The sequence below is a fragment of the Gouania willdenowi genome, chromosome 13 (genome assembly GCF_900634775.1).
Source record: "Gouania willdenowi chromosome 13, fGouWil2.1, whole genome shotgun sequence".
In the NCBI taxonomy this organism is placed as follows: Eukaryota; Metazoa; Chordata; class Actinopteri; order Blenniiformes; family Gobiesocidae; genus Gouania; species Gouania willdenowi.
Genome location: NC_041056.1, coordinates 28,698,063 through 28,719,544, shown reverse-complemented (window position 1 = coordinate 28,719,544; position 21,482 = coordinate 28,698,063). Strand labels below are relative to the sequence as shown.

At 37.0% G+C, this 21,482-nt stretch overlaps 1 protein-coding gene across 1 annotated transcript in view; it reads right to left on the bottom strand.

Annotated features, from left to right (window-relative positions):
• The window catches only part of lsamp (limbic system associated membrane protein), a 721,324-nt gene extending 703,990 nt beyond the window's left edge, over positions 1-17,334 (bottom strand). The window contains exon 1 of the mRNA XM_028465480.1: positions 17,111-17,334. Within this exon, the coding sequence (XP_028321281.1) occupies positions 17,111-17,174 (64 nt within the window). The 5' untranslated portion in view covers positions 17,175-17,334. The remainder of the gene's footprint in view (positions 1-17,110) is intronic.
• Between the last annotated feature and the right edge of the window lie 4,148 nt (positions 17,335-21,482).

The following is a 21,482-nucleotide window of genomic DNA, read 5'->3' as shown; positions in this document are numbered from 1 at the left end:
GAATCGAATCGTATTGGGAGTTGAGTGAATCGTTACATCCCTAATATATATTATAATATATATTGGAGATTTCAGATACAGTCTGATAAAATTCAATATTTGTTTTCTGACTGATATTGGACCAATATCCAATATCAATATCGGATTGGGACACCCCTAGTTTTTAGACCAGATCATGTAAACGAGTGGCTGAGGGTCAAAAGTGTAGAGTGCACATATTATCTGGTGTGAATTCAGTATAACCCTTCCAATTCCGTAAGTCGCCTGAGGCATATAAATACAACAATTAAGAACAGTAGTTGTCTCTATTTAGTGTTTTTGGTACGATTTTGGAAAGTTTATATACAAGTTAAATCATCTAAACAAGGAACAACAATGAAACAGAAGCAAAACGGGAAAGTGTAAAGTGACAAAGACATGATGGGGGTATACTACGGAAGTGGATAGAGTCCAAATTTTGAGAAAAAATTTAAAAAAATAATTTAGAGAATGAAGTTGAAAAGACAAGATTAAAGTTGAAATTTTGAAGATAAACTCAAAATACAAAATCATGACAAAAGTTGAAGGTTTGCTATTGATGTCAAATCTACGGAAGCTGATGAGGGCCAATACAAAGTTTCCATCACAACTGGCCCTAATCTGTTTCCATAGCTCCTCAATAGCCCCAGATGGGACTGAATGCTCTACCTCTTCCAAACTCAGCTTCAAACTCCTTAAAGAGTTTGCAACGCCGTGTTTATGAGCTAAAAAAGAATGGTTTTGTTAATAAACCCAAATTTGAAGTATAGTTTAATGCATTCATCAATACATGGCATTTTACAGATGGCCACGATCTGCCGTTTGTTGTCATATGGTGAATTGGCCCTCGTCAGCTTCCGTAGATTTGACTTCATTAGCAGACGACTGACTTTTATCATGATATTGTATATTGAGTTCATTTTCGAATATTCAACTTTAATCTCAACAATATACTTGAACTTTATTCTGAAAATTACAACTTCCATCTCAACACTTTATTCTTGGTTTGCCCAGAATGATTTTATTCATCAAAATTGTCCCTAATCCGCTTCCGTAGGTATACCCTGAAAAAGAATAAGGGAAATTTTGAAAATGGGAAATGGAGGCTCTAGTTTGTCTTTTCTTCTCCCATTTTTAACTTTGGTAGGATGTTAAACATTATGGCCATACAGAAAGAGAGTGTAAGAAAACCCTGTTAACATCATCTGTTCAGTATAAGGTTTTACACAAAACTCGGAGCCTGAATGGATTAAGTGTGAGCAGTGACAGTATGAGATGAATCATAGGTGTCCAATGTTTCGTTGAGTTAGGAGTCAAGACAAAACATGAGAGAACTGCTCACCACCCACTACAGAGGAAAACATAACGTGTCCACACTTGAAAACCCTCGGCCTGACATTTGAAAAATCCTCTAAATATTAACTGTCACAAAAAATTATTTACATTGATTTATTGTGACCAAGCTAAACACTTCAGTGACTTTATGGTTGGAAATGGTTCATCTATTATATTTATAATACCAGTCGGGGAATAAAGCATTAATAAATATGATTACTCACCTGTTTATGCACAGAATTTTATTACATAGTAGTTTCTGTGACAAACACAAAGATAAAAAATGTTGCCACTAATTAATAGCTCTGAGTAAATGTCAGGAATCAGTGGTCCACCTCCTTTCATTCTTTAAAATCAGTCCATGAGTTATTTTTTTTAATTCTCAAAAATACTGTTTTTTCACCAAAAATTGTCCGTCTGGAAAAATGTCTTTATTACCTAGAATCCCCATATTATTACTAATGTTTTGATGCATGAATTGTTGCTAAATTATGAATTCAGATTTACACATAACTTTTTTAAAAAAAATGCAATTTTTCCCTTCAAAATTATCTTATAGGAAAAATTTTAGCACTAATCTAATGCTGCGTTCACACCGATTGCGTCTTCTGTGGCACCGGACGCGTCTGCCGCATGAAACGTTCCGCAGGTTTCGAAAAATGTCCCCATTCGCTTCATATGTGCGTTTGAAGTGAAGCACCGCCCACCAGCGACACATCCAACTCGGTAAGTTTCACTGCCTGCTGAAGCGAGGAGCTGCGCTCCTTTTTCTCCTCTCATAAACATAAACCACCAGTGAAAAAAGCCAGTGTGATTAGCGGCTAATGATATCCTAGCTCAGTGCCGACTTTCAAAGATGAAAACTACAGAGAAATTTTACCTGTTACTACCACCTCCTCGCTGATTCTCCTCCACGCCAAATCCTTCCTAGTCCAGTCCCGGTTATAATGGCCGTGTCATATAGCTCCAGGTGGTCACACACAGCTTCTACTCCATGGTTGAATGGGTGAACAGACCGGCGTTCGTGTTGACGGCCTGACGCTATCGTCAACAAAGACTCTGAATGGCTTTCGTCATGCGAAACAGTCTCAGGAGTTCAATATTTTCAATTCTTGCGAATGTGCAAATATGACAAAAAATTGAGAGTGCACTCGCACATCCAACGCTCTTGACACGTCTGGGACGTGTCTATCCATTAACTTTGTAATCTGGATGCACAAACATTTTGTGACGCATCCAGTGTGAACGCAACATAAAACCCTGAGTGAATGTCACCTTACAGCAAGGAATCAATGGTCCACCTCCTTTCCTTCTTTAAAATCAGTCCATGACAGTTTTTTTTTTCAAAATCCTTAAAAAATGCTGTTTTTTCACCAAAAATTGACTGGATAATATTCTTCATTACTTTGAATCCCCATATTAGTACCAGTGTTTTGATTCATGAATTGTTGCTGGGTTATGAATTCAGATTTACACCTACATAAAATATCAAAATAGAGACTTTTTTTTTTTTTTTAAATGCAATTTTTTTGCCAAAAATTATCAGATTGGAAAAACTTTAGCACTAATCTAAAGCCCTTTTTTTCCAAAATCCTCAAAAATGCAGTTTTTTCACCCAAAACGACCGACCGGAATTTTTTTTTCAATACTTGGAATCCCCTCAATAGTAAGGCAAGGCAAGGCAAGGCAAATTTATTTGTATAGCGCATTTCATACACAAGGCAACTCAATGTGCTTTACATGATAAAACATTCAATTGTTTAAAATCAATAAGAACATTTAAAATCATCAGTAAAATCAATTCAAATCATCAGCAAACACATTAGATCAGCAACATGACCAAAAATCTCTCTCTCAATCATACGCAGTAGAGAAAATTAGTGACTTTAATTTTGATTTAAAAATGTTCACATTAGATGCTGACTTCAGCTCTGCTGGCAGTTTGTTCCACTTCTTTGCAGCATAACAACTAAAAGCAGCATCACCATGTTTACTGTGAGCTCTGGGCTCCACTATCTGACCTGTGTCCATAGATCTGAGAGACCTGCTGGGTTCATACCTGACTAACATGTCACTGATGTATTCTAGACCAAACCCATTCACAGATTTATACACCAGCAGCAGAACTTTAAAGTCTATTCTGAGGCTGACTGGGAGCCAGTGTAAAGACTTTAAAACTGGAGTAATGTGCTCTGACCTCTTTGTTCTGGTTAAGACCCGAGCTGCAGCGTTCTGAACCAGCTGTAGATGTTTGATGCTCTTTTGGGGGATTCCTGTCAGAAGACCATTACAATAGTCAAGTCTGCTGGAGATAAAAGCATGGACCAGTTTCTCCAATAGTACCAATATTTTGCATGAATGGTTGGTGGGTTTTGCATTAAAAGACCTGCACCACACACAGACAGACGCACAGACGGAAGACGAACTGATGACAATACCCTAGGCCGAAGGTACTAAAAAGCAGTCAGTGAGGTATAGTATCATTGAGGCGACACCAAGTAAACACAGGTGAGACTTGCAGTAAGCTCCATGGCACACAGGAAATGTGAGCTCAGCAAACAGTAAAGTGTTAATATGTGTATAGAAGGTGCACAGCATTTGCTGAGGATGCACTATTTTTACACAAGTAGCGGGTGTGTATTTACATTGTTTAATCAGAAGAAATGCCTGCCACCACCACCGTGCTCTGTCGGATACAAAGACTGCCACACAATCCCACGCCTACTTGTAATGTCACATTCACAGTGATGTCCTTCATAAAATGTAAGCACACAAAAAAAGAGCTTTGTTATACAATGCACACAACTCACATTAAAAAGGAGAGCCAAAAGAGCTGTAAAAAAAAGGACATAAAAACGAGGGGAAAAAATGGAAGCAGGAAAAATGATTGTTTTTTACTGTTACTAAAATTTGCATTTATTCATATTTCAAGGCATTTTATTAATTGATCGCTTCAAAATATGTTAGTAGTTGTTTGAGGAGGTGAATGGACCCTCCACTTCAGCCTTGTAGCTTATCAATCCGCATTAATCCTTAATTATATTTGAATTTTAAAACCCGACCTTGTGAAAAAAAAAATGAAGGTAAAGTAAGACAAACAGCATGCCTGTAACGTTCTAATTTCATGAGTTTTAAAGCTATTTGATGCTTAGTAAATAGTAACAAAAAAAGATGTTCAGACTGTTTATTCTGTCATATATTTTAGATTCTTTATGGCAGGGGTGTCAAACTCATTTTAGTTCAGGGGCCAAATACAGAGCAGTTTAATCCCAAGTGGGCCACAGATTTCATGCTGGAAAACAATTAATTTCAACGCCTTTGTGCCCTAGTTTACATTTCTACGTCTACATTAAATACAAAACATGTAAGAAACCGACAATATCCAAGCAATATGTGAAAGATATCAGCCCCAACAGGGTCTTCACTTTACATTTCCTAGATTTTGTGATCAATTACTATTTAATTAAGGGAATTATATGTCATAATTTGAGGAAAATTGAAAGATTCTGTTTAACATTAGAAATTACTGCAATCGTGCGATAAAAGCACCGGGAAAACTGTGAGCCCCTGCAAATATTGTGGTTTCATTTACACAATGATTTTTTTACTTTCTCCTGCGGGCCAAATTGGAGGTTCTAAAGCAGTGGTTCTCAAACTTTTTATGCTAAAGTTCCCCCTGAATCCAAGTACCCCTTACATTTTGTTTGGAAAAATATTTACTGTAGAGCATGATGATGGAATGATAAATGTGACAACACGTTTTAGAGAACCTCATTTTGTAAATAAGTGGAAAGAAACACTATTTAGTACAGTAGTTCCCCACCTTTTTTTTTTTTTTTTTTTTTTTTTTTTGATCATGTTTAAACTCAGATTATTATTTTTTTTTGCATTTTAGTTTAACTAGATTTATATCTCACAAAGTGAAAGTATAGAAATACAGTTTACACATATATATGTATATATATAGATATATAATTAAAAAATTTCAAAAATCTATTTTAATTTTTATAAAATTTCAGGTGACCCCACATGGCAAGGTTCCTACAGCTTTAGTCAAATTAAATGCAAGACTTTTTAAGACTTTTAATTGCCATTTGAATACAAGATCAACATCACAGTAAACATAATTGGGGGAAAAAAATCACATAAATTATATAAGGTTAGGGTAATTTATTTTTCTAGTGTCTAGTTCTGACTAAAATAGTCAAAATCACTCCAAAAACTCCAGATGACAACAAAAATTGCCAGTAATCTATAAAACAACAACAGAAATACGAAAATTTAAAACTATTAAGAAAAATATTTGTTGGACAGGCAATTTTCATTACATTTACATTTTACCATGTTGTTTAGACGTTTAAAAAAAAAAAAAAAAACGAATGTTTGCATTTATTTTAAAATGTGAGACTAATTAGAATCATAAAATCATACTTATGTGTTAAAATGTAAGATTTTTGAAACATTGATTTAACACGTTTTAATGCCTTTTAATACTTTTTAAGGATCCACAGGAACCTTGCATGGGGTTCCGACCCCAAGGTTGAAAAACCCTGATTTAGTGTCTCCTGAATAGATTTATTTCTATGGTTTTTATAATTTTTGGTCATCTCACGCCTAGTGTGGAACTTTATCTGTTAATCAACCACTCTCTCTCTCTCTCTCTCTCTCTCTCTCTCTCTCTCTCTCTCTCTCAAGTACCCTCTGTAGTGCTATTGCGTACCCCTGGGGGTGCACATACCCCCATTTGAGAACCCCTGGTCTAAAGGGGCGAATTAGGCCCCCAGGGCATTGAGTTTGACATGTGCTTTATGAGGTTTGTTTTGTTTTATGTGTTGATCAAAAAAATCATTTCCTCTTATACATTTGGCAATTAAACCACATTTTAATGTTCATTATCTTGGTATAAAATGGCGTAGTGTTTCCTGTTACGTTCTTTTCCAGTCGATAGCGGTTCTTGCAGACTTTTAGAAACCCAACAGCCTTCATCATCTGAACTTCTGAGACGCCCACACTAAACGTGGGAGGGCTATAAATCACATCCTTCTAGGTACGCACACAACAGAGTGACACATATAGCCTTCCACTCGTCTATGATACTCTATGATCTTGCCCTCTCGGCTGTCAGAGAACCTGACTCAACACTTCTCCCTTTCTCCTTTTGCCACCCAAGTACCGTTTTTAGTGTCCGTGCAGAGCTTTTGAAATATTACTTGAAAGCCAACTCCAGCCTCTGCACTAAATGTGCATCTCCGTTCCAGGAAAAGGTCATCAAACTTTGGCTTCGCTAGATCCAGTCAGAGCCACTGAAAAATGACAACAAACACAAGAAAAAAAAAAAAAAAAAAAAAAAAATATATATAAAACCACTTGACCGTTTGTTTAAAGCTGCTGCCAGTGCACTTTCACCAGAACCAAATCTGGCATTGTGCACACAGATTCACCATCAGGATTTAAAGGATAACAAATCATGGCATTTGGCTCACATTGCTGATGTTTCTGTGCAACATTCGCTTCTATTTTCACGCATACTTGGTAAATTGTTTCCAGCTTTGGCAATTTTCCCCTTTGCAACTCCAGAGTTCTTAAATCCCCTGTTGGACAAAGATAAATAGAGCTGTAGTCATTGCACTGCGACACATTAAGCTGTTCGGTTCGAGATACCTTTAAACTATATTTCATAAGAAAAGCAGCATTGGCCTTTTATTGAGTTTTTCTTTAAAAAAGCACCCTCTCCAGATATTCAGTATATGTTTAAAAAAAATGACAAAATGTCTATTGTAGTGTCACAATGTTGAGAAACCAGCAGGATGATAGTATTAGAGGTGTAACAAAGTACTAGTCTGAATAAGGGATGCTTTTGGAGAAAAAAAACCCAACATATAAAATATGGTTTTAATCTTCTCATCTATTCATATGGAATAACATCCAAAATGTTTTTTTTTCTTAAGTCTTAGTCCATAAACCAACAAACATGCTGCAAAAAGCAGCACTGCCAGCAGTTTCCTGTCAACTAAGTCATCCTAAATGAGGAACACACTCTCCAAAACGAATATTGTTACCAACATCCTTCTACGAGATGTTGATCTGTGGCTTTAAGTGTATTCAAAGATACACTATAAAAAAGATTGGAAATGTGTTTAAAAAAGTTAATGGAAGAAAATCCCAAACAAAAAAAAAGTTACTACAATAAGGCATTTTTTGGAATCAGCGAATCTTATATCATATCATCAGTGATTGCTTTTTTTAAGTTTTGGTATAGCTTTACAGGATATTTAATATTTTGTCTTAAAAAAATACTTATGTATTAATAGTAAAAGGAATTTCACCTTTTTCCCTCCAAAGTTTCACTCTTTTGGCTCAGTTTTTATTCAAAGATCTGATTCCCACAGTTCCACACAGTTTAGCAATAATGTTTTCATGTTGCTAGTGGTGGACTAAAGTGGTTTGTACTAAAAAATTACTGTTTTGATACTAGTTTTGTGTTTCTTGTCATCTGTCCTTGGAGCTGTTCAATTAAAAGAATCAAGAAGAAGGTAGAGAAAACCTTACTAAATTGGTGCCATGACCTGGATTGTCTGACTGATGATTTTTGACTTTTGACCAAAGGATTGTCTGACTCCAAGATGGAACAAAGCAACATTCTCCAGAGGTTTACTGAACTAGAGACAACATTGTAACAGGACATTGTGGAAAGGAAACAACTGTAAAGCTGCTTCAGAGCAGTGAGAAGGATGAAATGAACTCTTCACCAATCGGCCAATAGGTGTGAGACCTGCCTGGAACACTCTTGGATCTGTCCTGCGGGGGGCGGAAAGACTTAAAGGGAGACCACAGTGTAGGGAAATCAATAGCGGCCGGCTCTAACTCTCTCCTCAACAAAGAAGAGCTTCAAATTCAACCCACTTTTCTGGACAGACACAGAAATGGAATTCTGTGAAGGAAAGAAGACTCCAAGACCGAACCACAAGCCCAGTTCAATGTAAAGCTGGAAAATAGATTTTCCTCATTGGCGTTCGAAAGCGTTCTGCTCTAATGAGAACAGCACACAAGCTTACAACATGGAGAAGACCTTCCAAAGAACAGAAGCTCCATAAAAAAATCCTCATACACTGATCATTGGAGATTTGATTGTGAAGAATGCTCAGAAGATTTTTAACAAAAATGTGAAAGTTCTTTGCTTACCTGGAGATATAGTATCAGAACTGGCTGACAAGATCTTTCACTTGTGGAGAAAGAGTTCCCAAATGTGAAGACGGTTGTGAATTATTTTGGAATAAATGATGTCGGGAAGAAGCAGTCTGAGGTATTGAAGAACAATTTTGTTCGATTGTTGGAAATTGTGAGCCGTTTGTAGAAGAAATTCTATATTAGTGGTCCCATCCCTCCATTTTGCAAAACAGACGGGGTGATAACTTTCGTTTTCATACCGGAGACTTCTGTTCGTTTCAGGGGGGTGATGGACACAGAAGCGTGCGTGTGTGTGTGCGCCCTACCTTCGATGTGCACATGTGAATACAGACTATAACAGCAGCCGTCAGGAAATATGTCTTTGCTCCACTAATGCTAATGCTGATGGAGGCTTCACGTAGTTCCAGTGTTGTCTACCTCCGCAGCTTCATCTCCAACTCCTTGTAGATGAAGCTACCCTCAGCTTTGGAGTTAACTCCCTTGCTTTTTTTTTTTTTTTTTTCTTTGAACCTGGAAAGTCTCATTGAGATTAATAATCTCTTTTTTAAGAGAGTCCTGGAAGCAATTAGGTCTAGGTGACTTGCTCAAGGTCATACAGTGATGGCCCACAGTGGATATGAACCTGCAACCCTCCAATTACAAGCCCACTTCTGTAACCACTAGGCTCCGGTTTAATTCAACAGCTACAACGTTTATTTTGCCAATCACTTATAATCGATCTGCTCTGTTCACACACGCTCCCTCACTCCACACACTGGTCGAGCGACTAGGGCATTCATTCGCAGTTAAAGGGCCACGCACCCACACACACTGACAACAAATGTTATGTTCAGGTCCTGCTTGGAAATTATTCAACTCTTCCACTCCCTCACAGTTACAAGGATGCGTTTAGGTCCAGAAACATGGTACCGTTTGATTTTCCGTGAATCTCTATCAGGTAGTACCAAAGGAATTCGATCGGTACCTAAATAAAACAACCTGAGTTCAAATGATCGGTTCGGTGATTGTTTTTTTTCAAACTCACTGATCGGTGATCCTGATTGAGTAAAACCTAGTAAGAATTACCAGAAGAAGTCAAGTTCTTTGCATATACAGTAAGTGTGTCTTTGGGTTACTTGACATGAATAAATCATGTCAAAATGGGGATTAAAAGGATTATTTCTGTATTTCTTAATGTGCGTCTGATAGGCCCTGCAACTCTATATGTTTGTTTTGAACACCATACATGTATTCACTTGACCTTAAGGTCACAAAGGAGTTGGGCTTGCATGTGATATATGATCATGTTTGTGACACCTCTGGATACCAAGGGGAGCCAGAAAGAAGGTATCCCGATACTAAACAATACGATATACACTACCGGTCAAAGGTTTTAGTATGCCCAAATGTTATTTATTGCAGTTCAAGTCGTGCAAGTCCAATGAATAGCTTGAAATGGTACAAAGGTAAGAACTGAACAGCCAGAGGTTAAAAAAAGGTTTGGTTACCCAAAACTGAAAAATAATGTTTCAGATTTCTACTTTTTCTGGGAACACAAAGTGGGTTAACAATCTAAAGCTGTTCTGCAGCAATAAAGGTTGGATCAGCCTTGAAAGCTGGAGCTACTAATTCCTACGGGTGTTCCAACTTTTCTTAGTTACTTCCAACCCCCTTTGTTTGCATAAAAGCAGTGTTGGAAAACACTGCTTTTACCAGACCCTCATGAGCATCAGGTGAACAGCATTGTTCATGGATTCCCTAATTTATTTTTCAACTCAAATTGCTTATTTGTTCTATGCTTTCATTTCATTTCAATAAACTGAATAATTTTCAGTAAAAAAACTAGAAAGAGTGTGGTGTTCTAAAGCTTTTGACCGGTAGTGTACATCACAATCACTCACAATAATACAAATTGTAAATTTCACCTTTACAAGTACACAATAGTATGAAATACAATTTATTTATTTTTTTTGGAAACTACTAAATGGTAACTATAATTCAAGTACCAATATCAAAAACAAGTGATATATTTATCAAACTGTTAAATCATTTTTTTCAAAAATATTTTACTTTAGCTTTTACAACAGATTCTGATTTTTATTTTAACCAAACACATCCATCAAAGTGCCCAGAATGTTTTGCCAACTTCCAAGCTAAAATGCATTGAGGAGTGAGGTAGTTTAACGATGTCTTTTGTGGTTCGCTGACACCTAACGGCCGGGAGTTTACGTGCTATGCATATGTCAGCACAATTTAATGTTTTTTTAGTTAAAAAACATGATTAGAAAAAAAATCGATATGGTTTTTTATTTGGATCGATGCGATAATCGCGTGGTGAAATATTGTGATATATTGCTGAATCAATTAGTGAAGTAAAGCTAAAGTTGTTTTTTTTTTGTTGTTGTTTTTTTAATCTTTGTTCCAGCCTTTCTTTAAAGCAAAAAGTTATTTGTTGAATTGGTGAAGGTCATGATGAATATAGTTAGAGTTACTCATGCTTGGTATAGGTTCTCCACTAATAAATACTCACACACACTGTAGAGACAAGAAATAACATTTTATTCAAAAGACTGATTCCAAGAAATTTCAATGAGGCATTATGGGGGACCTGCAGTAATATTGGAACAAACACACACACGCAGAGGATGCGAGCACACACACAAAAACACACACACACGCAGAGGATGCGAGCACACACACAAAAACACACACACACGGAGGATGCACAAGGTAAAGCTTTATTCGGGCCAAAAAAAGACCTGACCCGAGGGAACATGGCGCTGATTTATGTGTTTCTGGGTTATGCAGATTAAAAAGAGAGTTAAAACAACCCATGAACGCCTGGAAGTCCCTTTTACGTCCGGGTGTGCAACAATTATTACGACGTACTGATTTAACAAGTTCAGATGAACTACGGCCGGGCCCGCGGAACTTCTCCGCGCCGAATAGCACGTACCACAATCCCGAGAATTCAGTCAAATGACTCGGTTCCATCGGGTAAAACAAATCAAATTGTGCGATGTAAAATCTTAATCTATGTTGAAAAGCCTTTGAAACGATATATCACACAACTATGGTCTAATAAATCTTGAAATTAAGGGAAAAGGGGGTCGGCCACTGGGCCCCTCATCAAATTATGCGAGACAATCGTAATCTATGATCAATTACCTTGAAACGGTATTTCACACGACTATGTTCCCCGTGACACGTATGGAGTAATGGGCCCCATTTATATAATGGTATGTGCCAATGATTCGGTACCACCAACCATTGTAATATTTGACTCGCAAATAAATGAGAAATCGACTTTTGATTTTTTTGTCTCTTGGGACCCCCATGGGTTCCAAATCCGAGTTTCTATGCGTACACATCCATAGATTATAGCTACCGAATTTCAGCCCGATCCGCTCACGTATGACAGAGGAGTAGTGATTTTAACTAGTGTACACAACAACAAGAATAAAAACAACAACAAAGTGAGTGGCGTTTTGAGTCCAGTAGCCCAGCCTAAAGAGGAAAAAAACAACAAAATCTCTCCTATGTTGCTGAAAACTGAACGTCGGGGGGCTCTACGTTCAACAGCGCAGGCGAGAACCCTGCAAATTCATTTAAAAACTGACTCAAAGTTCTGAATAAAGATCAAGAGAAAAGTTGAACACCATCACTGAGCGCATTCACATTTTACAGGCAAGTAAATATGGGATGAGTGCTTCCCGTTTTTCTTTAAGATGAGTTATTTGTAAAGTGTTCCAGGATAAATAAACACGTCATTCGGGAGAATAAGATTAATAAATAGCAGATACATTTAAAGAGAGCTTAGATAGCTGACATACACATACACAGAGGCCTGTAGACTTATTACATATCAGTCTACACAGGAAGATCCATCCTTATCTCACTATTTATGAGTCTATATCAGTGGCGGATGCTTTAAGACTACAAGGGAACCTCAGCTTCCCCTAAAATCAGTGGTCAAATATGTAGTGTTGTGTGTACATTTCATTGACTAAATATATGACAGAACACATGTATGTTTAGTTCAGAATCAGATTCTTATAACAGGAAACTGACAGTGACAGCGTGACGTTCTTCATTCATTACCGCAGCGTCACAGTGTTAATAAACAGTGGTGAAGTTCAGCTTCAATTGAAGTCAATGGCAGAGGATTTAGGGGTTGATCCACTGCAGTCAAACTAGACGCTCATTGGATAAATGCTCGGTTATGACGCACTTAGTCCCGCCCATCGGACGCCGAGCTTCACAGGAGGTCTACGGAGCAGTGGGCTGGATCTGTCTGTTCCGGACGCTGGAATAATGGATGATGATTGGATGATCTGTCTCAGGCTAATTCAATTTTGATTGACAGCGAAATGAGCCAATCAGAGAGTATGACGTTGTAAGCACACAGGCGGGTTTTTCAAATATTTCAGTCCGTTGCTCTGTGTTGACACGGAGACTTTGCTGATCCTCTCATAGCGAATCAACTTCTGACAAACCTAGTGTCTGTTTTTGGTGTTTGTGGAGACTGTTACTGCTTGTGTTGTGAGACTTTTGACCAAACACTCACACTCCAGCGCGCAGCAGCTACGCGTGTGCGCGCGCGCGTGCGTGTGTGATAATCTACAAATAGTTGTTGACAACAAAATGTGAATTCTGCTAGAATTCACATTTAAATAAACAGATACATTTTCTGAAGTAGGCAGAAAATGAGCTTCCCCTGCATGAAAGACCAGCAGCCGCCACTGGTCTATATTCAATAAGTTTGCAGGCAAGCTCAGTTTACAGAATCTATTTATTTAACTTCCCTGTCCATCGAAACATGGTCAACATGAAGAGCAACAGCCAATCCGAGCAGACTGAAATCAAAGAAGCTCTGCAGTGAGATGGGCATCACTGGTCCCCTCAGGGGAAGCAACAGCTCAGCCAGCACTCAATGATTTTACTGTCCATCATGCACATGCAGTGTTGGGAAAAGCACTCTAACACAGCCATAAAAAGGAGAAAAAACACCACAATACAATAAAATGCTAATTATAGGAGGATAATGTACTTTAGATGAAAACAGAGAGGTTAGCAGAGAGACCACTTTTAATGTACAGCCATAAATAAAAAGATAGGATAGACTGACAACTCCATCGCTCCCCTGAAAGTACCAGGAAAATACAAAAAACTACAGTCAATTTCCTGTTAAACTTTTTAGAATCTTCTATATAGTTAAAGCTGCTTAAACACATAAATCCATTCTCTAAAAATGTACAATGTCATCCAAAGGATGTTCTCGCTTAAGTCCTCTGATTAAATTACTCACAAATGACACAGGTAGAAATTGCAGCTCGAAGGTTTGTTTCACGCATTGCATTGTGGGATTTGGAGTCACGCAGAAGAAAGCAAAAATGGCTCCAAAGCAGAAAAAAATGTTTTACTTCATTCTTGCAGGATTTCATGGGTTTCTTCGCCAGAACAGAAAAACAGCAATTGGTATGACAACACTCTGATTTTATCCGTTATCAGGTGTTTTATTGAGTCAAAAATTTTCAATCCGTGAACACACCAGAAATGTCACTTTGGCAGTGTTTTTTGGGGTCACACTGGCATCAGTAGTGGATGAGAACCACTTTTGGATGAAATACAGTTTACAAGGGGCTTTAAAAATGTAATTATACTATATATTTGGCAATTTTATCATATATAATCTGGCTTGTTCTGGTTTGATCAAGATTGTTTTTCATCGTTTGTGCCCAACATGTTAAATATTAGATGAGCACATTTTAGAGTCAGAAAAAGTAGTTAGATTATTTCAAATACAATACTTTTTGTTTGGCAAACAGGGTAAATATCAATTTCTAGCACAATGTTTGTTGTACATAAATTTGGCAGGTACATTCCAGCTAAAGAAACATCGACTTCATTATTGTTGTTCTAAAACATGTTATTTTTGTGTTTCGAAAAAAAAAAAAAAAAATCACAATTTTTACCCATTTTGTTGAAATGTTGCTGTGGCGGAGTGCAAATCCCAGCATGCACCCTGGTTCAAAAATGGTGATACAATCCAATTCCTCCTGCACACTGGTTGAGAAGTTGGCTTTTATTTCAAGCGCTTACTTCCTCATGAATGCTTGATGTGTTTGTTACGTTACTTTGAATAAAGTTTCATTTAAACTTGCGAATCCTAACGCCACAGCTTGCGTCGGACCTCTAGATATCATCAAACATCCTCTATTTCCTTCACAAACTGGTCCCTTTCCAGGCAGGAGAGCATCATTACTTACTTACTGACATTTAATTACCAAAGTAGACAGGAGAAAAGACATGAAAACCAATTCCTCTGGTGCTGCCATCATCTCTCTTGCAGGCAAAAGTTTCTACTTACTATGATTTTTTTTTTTTTTTTTTCTTCCAAGCTGTTCAAAATGAATCACATACACACATAGAAAATACAAGGCATCTGCAGGTAAGAGAGCAGTGCCAAAAAGATCTCCAAAGGGCTGAGCTGAGTGATCCAAGCTATGATATAGCACAGACATGGACAACTGGCAGCCCGGGGGCCATATGCGGCCCTCAGTCGACTTTCGTGGGGGCCCCTCCAAAAATACACAGAAAGAGTCCAAAAATACACAAAATAACAGAAAATATACAACACAAAAATATACACAATGACAAAAAACACAGAAAACAGCAAAAAAATATACAAAGTTACTCCATAAACACACAAAATGACGACAAAAATACACAAAATGACTCTAATAACACAGAAAACAACAACAAATACACAGAAAATTAGAGCTGGGCAATATGGACAAAATCTTTTTTCCTCAAAATGGAAATATACGATGTAAATCTGGATAATTTTAATTCAAATAAAGTCTGACCAGAAAGACAAGTCAGGATTAAATTAGTTGATGAAAAATGCCACACAGGCACATGCTCTTTTCTCCTATAAAGGACAGCATGGGTGAGTGAGTTCTGTAGTGTGGCTTTTGTTTATTGATATCGGATTACGGTCCGATATCAGCCAGAAAATGAATATTCGGATCTTATCGCACTGCATCTAAAATCTCCGATATATATTATATTATATTTTGTTCAATTGTAGAATACTGTAGATATAATGTTGAAGGTTAAGATTTATGTAACCAATTGGTTAATAATAAATGGGTCAGTTTTTCTCATACCTACTGTTGCTGACTATTGTTCTCTGTTTGAGTAACATCACTTGATTAAGCCTTTTTCTAACATTCCACACTACAAAATATACAATAAAAGTATGTATTCGTGCTGATATTGTATCGTATCGGTATCGGCCAATATTCAAGGCTGCAATAGTGGTATTGTATCGGAAGTGGAAAAAGTTGTATAGGGACATCCCTAGTTAGAACACAAAATGAATCTAAAGTATACATAAAACAACAACAAAAATATACAAATAGTCTTTAAAAACACACAAAATGACAACAAATCATACTGTACATAAGTGAAGAAAAACACACAAATCACTTTTCTCATATCTGTATTAATGCTCAGAATGGTCATTATTGTATATACTGAGATGATTGTTAGCAGAGGGGAAAGTGTCGGATTACAAGTACACATTACTGTTACTGGGTTACTTTTATGGGTACTTGTACTTTTTTGAGCATATTTCTAAATCAGTCATTTTACTTGTACATTTGTACACCCAACTGTTACTGAGTAAATGATCATTCTTTCGTTTTAAAATGATCAACGGACATTGTGAAATTACAAAAAAAATGAAATGACCAGAAAACAGTGAAATACGTCACATCATAGCCGACAAATCAGATTAAACGTAATGCATGGTGCCAAAACGGCATTGAACGCCAACTATTTTCTGTTTATGAGGTTTTTTTTTTTGCATTGAATTCATTGTTTTGTTTTTTTTCTTTTTTTTTCTTTAATAATAATTTTATTGTATATATATAATAAGTTCCAATTGTGCAAGATTTCTTTTTAAGTTTCTATATGAGGTTTACTGTATGTAAAGGGAACCGTGGTAAGATTTATTACCAATAATAAACATGGGGGGTGAAAGTAACTTGTAACTTTTACTTTGAGACCTATTTATTTTAGCTATTTTTTTACTTGTACTTGAGTACAATTTCAATCAAGTAACAGTACTTCTACTTAGTAGTTGAGTATGATATATAGTCATGTTCCTTAGATAAACACGTGTCTGAGCAAAGCTCCAGCTGATGTCACACCAACATCCCTAAAATACCAACTGTTGATCTGACAGCTCAGCATCCTCCACATGCTCCTCCTGATGCTGCTCTTCTTCTCCATCACTCCCTGTTACTACAGTCTGCTGTCAGATCAACTCCACTAAACTCACTTTTATCACCAACTTTAACCCTCCCAGTCCGGAGGATCCACCAGTACTTTCCACAGCACGGAGGAAAGTCCCATCTCACCCAGTTCAACAAGTCCACTCAGCCGCAGAATCTACACAAACAAACCCCCTGGATGTGGGATTCCATCTCCGTCAAATATGAGAAATATTATATTTAGAAGAAAAGAAGAAGAATTGAAAAGAATAAAATAAAAAAAAAAGTAAGACAAACGCATCCCTTGCCTTGAAATCCAACGAGGAAAGCGACGCCGGTGATCCACACGCTGTGTACCCAGAAGTAAGGCATGATTCCCGGTGCTGAGGAACTAAAGCTCCGCTCTTCCACACGGAGCTCCGGAGAGTCGCTGCTTAGTTTCCAGAGGAGGAGGAAAGCAGAGAGAAAGCAGCGGAGCAGGAGGAACAAATCCCGGACTGAAGAGGCTGACGGTGCTCAGTCACTGCTTATTCTCCCTGTGACTGAGGATGATGATGATGATGATGATGAGGATGATGATGATGATGATGAGGATGACGATGCTTCCACACGGACATCAGCGACTCCTACAGGCGCAGCTTCACAGAGACCATCAGTGATGTGTATGGGTCACTCTCCACCCGCTCACATTACATGTACCATGTCTGCTTCAAAACAATAACAAAGACCAAAACTCATAGAACACATTTCACATGTGTTTTTATTTTATTTTTTTTATGCTTTGATAAATCAAATAATTTGACTGACACTTTTAATATTATATTTATCTTGTATGTATTCTACGGAAGCGTATTGCATTAGCCTAAAGTCTGTGTAAAGCAGAAATAAAATTGTGTTATGAGTTTGTTGCACCACAGAAACTTAATGTACGTATGTCACTGACCACTGAGCCAAATTTGTATAGTATTTAAATTAGGTCTCAAAATCGGCGCTCAACGTTCAATCAACCAATCGCATTCAGACTTACTCTAACCCGACAACTAACCTTAACCCATATCTATTTTGTATGCCTATATAATTATGTAACATATAAAATTATTTATATGGAACGAGTTATTTATTTTAGGGTTAGTTATTTTTAACTGTATAAGAATCACACGGCACACTAACATGCCGCATTGAGCTCCGCCCCAAACTGCGGACTGCAGTCAGGGGTACTTCTAACCCTATGGGAGAGAGCAGTGTGAAAGACTCCAAATCCAAATCCAAAAATGCTCAGAAAAGTCTTCTCCGCCCGAGTCTGAATATATGCATACCTGCCGGGTAGAGTAAGAAAAAAACAAATTTGCGGTGCAAAAAAACTGCACATTTCATTGAAAATGTGGCACCAGCGGACGTGTTTTATTCCCCCGAGTCCGAATATGTCATTTGTTTTTGGCTAGGGGCCGAATTGTGCCCGCTGGCTGCCGTGGAAGTTTGGTGTGCTTTAGCGGCAGGGTCGGGTTTATGCTAATGAGGGCTCTGTTACGTAAGGAGGTTAAGATTTCTGACCCGCCCAGTAAATCCTCAAAACAGAAATCTGAAACACAGCTTATGGATCCAAGCTCCACAATTAAATTATAAATGGTTGAATTGCTTTTTACATGTTGTAAGAAATACATGTATGACCTATTTAATGTGTTTAGAAGAAAATGGCTGAATTTGCTTTACATGGACTTTAAAAAAACATTCTGAATAATATAAATATGTATTAATATATTCTGTTTTTCAATTCAAAGTAATTAGTAAATGTTTTTCGGAAGAAAAAAAATGTCTTTGCCTCACCGTGCGGATCCTGTATTTTCAGCAGTCTCCTGATCGTATCTTGAGTGACCACCACTATTTTTTTCTGTTTTTCGGCCACTTTTTTTTTTCTGAATTATTAAGATACTTGGAAATTCTGCAATAAAATCCATCCCATGGCAACGCCTTGCTGCACGCTTGAACTCACTACCCCATTCCGGGTATTTTCAGCAGTCTCCTCATCGTATCTTGAGTGACCACGTAGCCAGCCTGAATGTATGGAAGTGTATTGCAAACAGAAAAAAAATGTAGTCCAATAAACCAAACCAAAAATTACTCCAAAAAAACAGAAGAATAAAATATGAGTCCATAAAACATGAAAAAAATAGGGCAAAAAACAAATCCAAAAAAATGAATTATTCAGAAAAAAAGATATAATTTTTTTTTTCAAGTAAATGCAATACGCTTCCATAATATTCACTCCTGTCTGTTTCATTTATTTATTTTCATTGTGTGAAATGCTACTTTATTCTTCTGCTGCTGTACAAACCAAATTTCTCCACTGTAGGACAAATAAAGGTCTTGTAAATAGGTATAAATGCATAAATAAATAGGTTGTTTTTTTTAGGTTTTTCATTTGAAAAGTATGTTTTCTATACAGGTGCAAAAGTGTATGTATATTTGTATTACTGTTGTTGCATAAGTTGTTAGGTGCCCCTTGGGCATTCATGAAGCATTAATGGAGGTCTATGAATAAATTAAAAAGTGCACGGCAACATAAAAAGATAATTAAAAACCACCACATAATCACAAATACAGCTTTTGGCCTGATTAAAAGCAATAACAGGATTTTGATTTACTAGTAAATCCTTCAAAATTGCCCATTTTAAATAAATCAAACATACTAGTTCATTTCCTAGAAAAAAACACATCTGTGTTCCAGGCAGTGTTTAAAATCCTTCACTTGTTTAAAATGTGATCAGTATTTATTTATTTGACACTCCACTGCTGCAATGCCTTTCTGAGAAATAGTATATTTTCCTGCATCTCTTAGATTCCCAAACTTGTATCGTATTGTCTTGTGTTCTATTTCCATCTATATATTTGCACTTGTGCCTGCATATTTATTATCATATTTTTACATATTTCATTATCTTTTTACCCTGCGACCCTGAAAATAGAGCAAGTGGGTCAAAAAATGGACTTAAAAAAAAAAAATCATTTTTTGTTGTTCACTTGTGCCTTATAATGCCCCTCGAGGACAAATACAGTCTTTTGAATCTGAACCTACTCTGAGGTTGCAGTGGAATGTACATCATACTTTAAAATGATAGAATAAATACATTCTATATCAATCTCCTGCAATCCTGTTGAATTTTTTCTTTGATGTTTCTAACAAACTTGTGTCCAAGGAACACTATGTTCGAGTCTGATATGTAACAATTTTTAATAAAACCTGAAACCTGGTCAAAACATAAAAAAAAAACCTTTTGCATCGGTTATTACATTATGGGGTAGGCAAAATATTTTCCCCTAATAGTGTAAGAATTTTATGACATTGAATATTTATATTAGAGCTGGGATTTTATCCAGTTAATTGCGATTCATGAATAAAACAAATTTAAATAAAATGCACTAACAAAAAATAACGCAGTTAACTGCAGTTAAGCGCAGTTAAGCGCAGAACTACGGTGGCTGGGAAGTGTCAGGTGAATGCATTTACAGTAACGAACACAAATGCAAACAGGTCACAACACGAATGCAAACCGGCCACAACGAAAGTGTTTCCGACGGACCGGTATTACAGACGGACACGTTTCTGGCGGATGTTTTTAACCCACCAGAACAGAGAAGAACAAGAAGAAGACATCGAAACGCGTATGAAAGTAAGTGAAAGTTGATTAGGATACTCTTATATTTTTCATATCAGGCTATCATATCATAATACCCGTCCGACTGTAATACCGGTCCGTCGGAAACACTTACGTTGTGGCCGGTTTGCATTTGTGTTGTGACCTGTTTGCATTCGTGTTCGTTTCTGTAAATGCATTTACCTGACACTTCCCAGCCACCATACAGAACCTTTCTCACTGCACGAGTTCCAGGTATACCCATAAAACTGATGCAAAGAGCACAACACAAGAATCAGGAGAACCCGAGGAGAAGTCGTTGCTGTGCTTCGTGGGTGTTCATTTTAGTTAACAGAAAATACTGAGTGGAAAAAATTATTACATTATTGACTAACATTTTGGGTGTAATTAATTTTTTTTCTTTTTAATAACAATTCGGGTGGTTGTTACGTATCGGGCTCTAATACTACCATCATTGGTAACAGATGTGATCCAGATAGATTATACCGTTTGATGAAAAGTGGTTGCGTTTGAACTGATATTCCTCTGGAAATGAAAGGAGATCTATTCTGGGCTGGACGGTTCTGTCGCGACTTAAAACATTTTGAATAAGTCAGGCTTCGATATCAATCAGATTGTAAATAAATGAGCAATCCATGCCTAACAGCTTTCTCTACTCCAGATTCAAGATTCAAAGTGTTTATTGCCATTTTCACAGTAAAGAAACATGTTTCTTTGCACAATGAAATTCCTACTTTGCTCACCACACTGGATGCCACTACAAAACCAAAAACTAATTTGAAACAAAGCAAAAAAAACCCAAACAAATAAAGAGAAAAATATAAGAACAACAATTATAATATTTTAAAAAGTAATAAAGATATATATGTACAAGGTAGAACAGATAGAAAAGTCAAATATAAAGTTTATTGTGCATTGTGCATAGTGAATTACAGTATATACAGTTCTATCGGCTGTTGAGGAGTCTGATGGCAGTTCCCAGATCTCAGTTTTCACGTAACCTGCTTTCTGGAATCCCCCCTGGTCA